Raw genomic sequence first — 5,859 nt, 5'->3', positions numbered from 1 at the left:
CACATATAATATATATAATCTCGAATTCCTCCTCCTCTCTGTTCAAACCCATCTGTTGCTTCTCTTCGCTGTCCAGCCTGCAGTGCTGCTGTTTGTCCACCCCTGACGAGGGGTGTGTGTGTCTCCAGCCTTCTCAGGGCCCTGCTGTCTCGACTGCATCGAGAAGTCACTGTCCCTTGAGCTGCACTGCTTTTAGTTACTGAGCTGTTTGACAATAACCCATGACAGGAGATTTTGTGAATAATCCACCCACTCTTCATATTCTATATTCTATATTCTATATTCTATATTCTATACTGTATTATTATGCAGTTCTTTAATTTTGATGATGAAGATGTCAGGAAAATCAATAAAACTATTATTCTTTTTATTGTAATAAGAAGACAGTTTCCTCTCACTGACTTTGACCCCCTGTCTTTCAGTTAAAATCTGCCAGCTGCCTTTGATATGGAGGCTCTTGTTCTCTGTCTCTGTGCCACAGGGTCAAACAGGGTCCCTTTTCAGCCCGGAGTTCTTATATTCCTTTTCAGAAATTCAAACGCACACAAAGTGACACAACTCCAGATTCTGACTTCAATATTTTATTTGAACATCTAGAGCGAAACAAACAATGAAAAATGTCCTAGACTACACAAACACACACCAGTTACCAGACAAGCTCTAGTGACGGCCAGAGGCTGAGACTAACATGCGAGGCTATTGAGCTGCTGTATGGCTCGACAGGATCTGCAGACACACTGGGGCCAAGGGGAGGGCGGCTCTTCCCCTCTTCTCCCAGGACAGCGGCTGAGCAGAGAGGCCCTGAGCCTGGCCAGGCCCGGCGCATCATGCCACGGCGCCCGTGCACTGACTCCTGTGGACGCTGTAGGAGGCCGGCGAGTTGTCGTGGGTCACCGTGCACACATACAACTCCTTGGCCTCCCACTCGGCCTTGCTCAGCTTCAGGGAGCTGCTGCGGCTGAACTTGCCGTCCCTCCCCTCCTCGGCGCTGGTCAGGACCCCGCTGGTCACTTTGGAGCCGTCCACCGTCCACTCCACGCTAGCCCCCTCGGGGGAGTAGCCGCTGAGCAGGCAGAGCAGTGTGGCCGAGTTGGCGGACAGCTCACTGGGGGACGGGGGGAACAGCGACACTGTAGGCTTCACGGTGGCCCCGGCTAGGAGAGAGCAAGACAGAGCAGGGCAGAGAGTCAGGACTGGTGTCCAGCAGGAGACTGAGCCTCACTAACTTTGCACCAACACACAAACTGCTTTGGGACTCCTAGAAACACCACATGCACTTCTAAACAAAGATCAGGCTTTCTCCTACTCCTGTATCTGTAGTTTTAAAACTCAATAATTAACATCAATACATTTTTTTTAAGTTACACATATTATAAACGGGAGTGCTTTCAAAGAAGCCCCTTGACATCCTCAGATCAATGTGCTACAAGTATCCTAGTGAGCAGGACAGGTCTGTGCTTGTTTGGAGCCTTTCTGAGGTTCTGATGACCTGTCTCTGGAATCGTGGCGCCTGAGTTCTCTGCACCAGCTGTCCTGGACCAGCCCGGACTCCAAGCTGTGACCCTGAGCAGCCTGTTCACCTCTGATACAGAGAAGACAGGTCTGCAGAGTTGGCCAGCCCAGTTTCCTATGAGTTCACTGACACTTAGACAGAGCCACCAAGTGAACTAACACCCCATTCTACCTGCTGCTGAAATTCAGAATCAACAAATAGTGATTATTTTAGGAGGATTGTCTGCATGAAAGACTCGAAATAAGCCAATGCAGAATCTTCTCAATTTAAAGACAACATGTATTAATATATCTGCAACACATATCACTTCACAGGATCTTATTAAACATTACACTGTAAGTGTCAGTTCTCAGCGCTGTAAATTAAACTTCAGCTGTGGAGGTAATTGTTAGCTGAGACTGATCACAGGGTGATGCTGGTCTGGACTCAATTAGTGCTTGAATAATTTTCATTTGTTACACCTTGCAACAAGAATTGTGTAAACATAACATACTTGCAATGTATATGCACTTTAAGATTATTTTTGAAGTTTCTATATAACTTGAAGTTTAATACTATCATTAGGCATTACTAAAAAAAACAACTGCGCTGGATCTGTCATCTGTGTTCCACTTCATGCTTTACTGAGCAGCACAGCAGAGGAAAATGTGTCTGAAGAAACAGCTGCAACAAAACCTGAAGATTTAAGTTCAAATACTTTCCCAAGGTTAATGAAATAACTTCAAAGCTTTTGATCCCGTGCTGATCTGTATATTAGAAGTCATCAATTCCTATATTTATTAAAATAATTTATAAAAGACTTACCTGCAGTTTGTCCATGATTAAGTTTTCAAAAATATGAATATACAGGTTTTATACTATTTATATTTATACTGTTTAATACTTATATCAACATCATTATTAATTACTACTATAGCAAAGATGATTAATCAACTGAAAGTAATTTAATTTAATATTGAAAATAATGATGATGATTTGTAAATTCCAACTGTATTCTGGTCTTACTAGAAGTAGTAGACATTAAATTTTGATAATTTATTTCATTAAATCATGTCTCTGTCTAAGGAGAAAACAACAGTATCTTTAGAAAACCATACTTCTCAACCGGGGTGAATTTTAAAATGCCAGTTAACCTCACCCTCAACAGTGACAACAGCCTCCTGTTCGGTTAGGTTCTGTTGCCTACAGATCAGTATTGAAAAATAGCTTTACTTCTGAAGAAGCTCAAAACTGCCCAGTAATTCCTTTTAAACATATTTAAAAACCACTTCAGAGCCTAAAGATGTTTTGCTTTTCTCTGTTAAGCAAATACAATAAAAGAAAAAGAAACACAATTGTCTTTGCCATTCCTGTCTGAACGTGAACTGCAGTGATTAGACTCACTACAGTCTTTATGTCAAATCTGTCTGGCAATAGGAATTCAATAGAGCAGCAGTACTAGTGGAGTTTTGTCAGTTTGTTTTTAGCCTGCATTGAAAATTAAAGTTTGTAAGTGAAGTGCCTGACCTTGACTTACTTTTAGCAACCTGGTACAAAATACAAGGATAAGAAAACAATAAAACAGATTCCAGTCACTGACACTATGAGTGGAAATATTCTTACCTGTTTAAACATCATTAAAAAGTATTTTTGAATTGATGACCACAATTAAGAGAAGAAAAGGTGGGGTTTATTTAGAGTTCAGAAGACTGGAGCAAACTGTTCCCTGAAGAACAAGACTTTGAAAGCCAACCTGAACACAGCACACGGCTGATAGTGATTATTACAGCTGAACATGTCACATAGGACACTGATTCAGAAAGGAAACAGGATCTAAAGAATAATGTAAAAGCACAGTCTGGCTCCAGGAGAAATGAAAGATTCTATACTGCTGAAATGTAAAAATTCCAGGACTTCCAAGTCTGCTGAGTTGAGAGAAAGAATCAGAGAAAGAAAATTCACTTACATTTCACCACCACCTTGGTTCCTTGCCCGAAAGTGCGCCACAGTGTTTTATTACCATAGAGAGGCTGTACAAAAACCCCCAGAGAGAGCACCCAGCTCTCCAGTGCACTGCCTGCTCTATGATCACTTGGAATCTTAAACTTTAGCATCTCAAGGTAGTTAATGGTGATATTACTGTGCTGCAGTTCAGATGAGTTTAAAATACCTCTTTTATAAATGAACATGCTGAGTTTAAGTATTCACCTTTTTTGTCACTATAATTAAGAGCATTAATTAAACTATACATTCAGATCTCTTAACAAAGAAAGTTTGTGTGAAAGCTTCCTTTCCCTGTGGAGGAATCAGCATTAATTTCATGAACCAGCCCAAAACACTGGGTCCCCCAAGACCGTTGAGGATCATGAGAGAGGAAAATGCCGCAGAAGAAGCTCGACTGAAGCAGCTTCTGTCCTGTCAAGATTTCCCTCCTCAATCATAAATATTCTATACTGTACATCAGTTAAGAATGACCAAGATCAGGAGACACAAAGCACACAGGATCACAGTTAAAATATCATAAAAACATTTAAAAAGACAAGAAAAGTCTGCTGAGTTGAGAGAAAGAAGAGAAGTCACTTACATTTCACCACCACCTTGGTTCCTTGTCCGAAAGTGAGCCACAGTGTTTTATTACCATAGAGAGGCTGTACAAAAACTTCCAGAAAGAGCACCCAGCGCTCCAGTGCACTGCCTGCTCTACAGTATGTAATCACTATACTTTAATACCTTTCTTTTTGTTAATGGTGATATTACTGTGCTGCAGTTAAGATGAGTTTAAAATACCTCTTTTAGAAATGAACATGCTGAGTTTGAGTTTTTCCTCTTTTATTTCTCTCATTAAGTGCCCAAAACAACTCTCAAACTCTACATTTAGATCTTTTTACAAAGAGGGTTAGTGTGTGAAAGCTTCTTTTCCCTGTGAAAGAATCAGCATTAATTTCGTGAACCAGCCCAGAAGTCTGGGTCACCCAAGATCATTGAGGATCATGAGAGAGGAAAATGCCACAGAAGAAGCTCGATTGAAGCAGCTTCTGTCCTGTCAAGATTTCCCTCCTCAACCATAAATATTCTGTTCTGTACATCAGTTAAGAATGACCAAGTTTAGGAGGCACAAAGCACACAGGATCACAGTTAAAACATCACAAAAACATTTGAGCAGACAAACAAACCTGCAGAGTTAAATAAAAGAAGAGAAGTCACTTACATTTGACCACCACCTTGGTGCCTTGTCCGAAAGTGTACCACAGTGCTTCACTGCCATAGAGACGCTGTACAAAAACCTCCTGCTGCTGCAGAGAGCAGACCCTGCTCTTCAATACACTGCCTACTGCCAATAATGCTTTTCTTTAAGCTTTGCAATTATAACACGTAATTTGTCTTTATCACATTTTTAAATGCACTTTATGTTCAAGGACAAAACACGAGGGCTATCACTATCTTGGATTCAAGTATGGATGAAGTGCAGGACGCTTACAGAGAGACTTTCATAGCTTTCTGTTTCACAGTTAAACATTATCCTCATTTTTAAAAAGACATCATACATGTTAAATGTAGCAAATGACAATGAAAATAGAACGGTATTATTGAATTGATGACCATGTTTTTAGAGAAGAAAAGTTGTGGTTTATTTAGAGGTCAGAAGACTGGAGCAAACTTCACTTTTAAAGCCAGCCTACTGTTGCATTTAAGCCAAATGTCACTAAACAAGGACATCCTGCCTGAACCTGAGACCTGGACGTAAACTGTCAATTAAAGGTATCTGGGTATATGTATAAATCAAGGTTGTTTAATTTGTCTTTGCTGACAGAAGCATTTGTAATGTAAAATCTGTGCAGCACAGTATATCCACCAGATGCACTGGTGAAGTTTTAGTAGATTGTATAACACCTGGAGGTCATTTCTGATCACAGTCTATTCTTGACTCACATGTGACTTATGTAAACTTAACATACCTTCATCTCTTTCCTCGGGATTGTGATGAAATGTATTCCAAGATGAATCCACAGTCCAATAAAAATAATAATTCTCCAGAATGTTTTTAAAAAAACATCCAAAGACCACACATTCCAAACATGAAACATTGATTTCAGTTCCATGTGAAGGTCAGTAAAGAATGCAGCTTCCAGCCAATGTAAGTTATTCCCATGAAATACAGTCAAGAATGGACTTTGGACCAAGGAGTTTCAGGATCATTCAGTCACTTTTTGTAATATCCTTTAGGATTCATTAGAAGTTCTAAAGCAAAAGGTCACTCCATGGTTCATGGAATGTGTCCAGCATTCTTGTTGTTCTCTTAGAAACAATTTTAGCCCAGTGTCTGCTCCTGTCTTGTGTGCTGCTCACTCTGTCCAGCATGGATTGGA

The 5,859-nt window shown here is 40.4% G+C and overlaps 1 gene segment (V, D, J or C); it reads right to left on the bottom strand.

The window, feature by feature from the left end:
• Positions 1 to 565: 565 nt before the first annotated feature.
• Positions 566 to 5,454, bottom strand: LOC138224004 (Ig lambda-3 chain C region-like). The segment is given in 4 exon segments: positions 566 to 1,154; positions 4,077 to 4,208; positions 4,701 to 4,785; positions 5,449 to 5,454. Coding segments are annotated over 4 exon segments (552 nt in total).
• Positions 5,455 to 5,859: the final 405 nt, after the last annotated feature.

The sequence above is a fragment of the Lepisosteus oculatus genome, chromosome 18, assembly GCF_040954835.1.
Source record: "Lepisosteus oculatus isolate fLepOcu1 chromosome 18, fLepOcu1.hap2, whole genome shotgun sequence".
NCBI lineage: Eukaryota > Metazoa > Chordata > Actinopteri > Semionotiformes > Lepisosteidae > Lepisosteus > Lepisosteus oculatus.
Note: the sequence above shows the minus strand (reverse complement) of the source record. Positions and strands in the feature narration are given on the sequence as shown.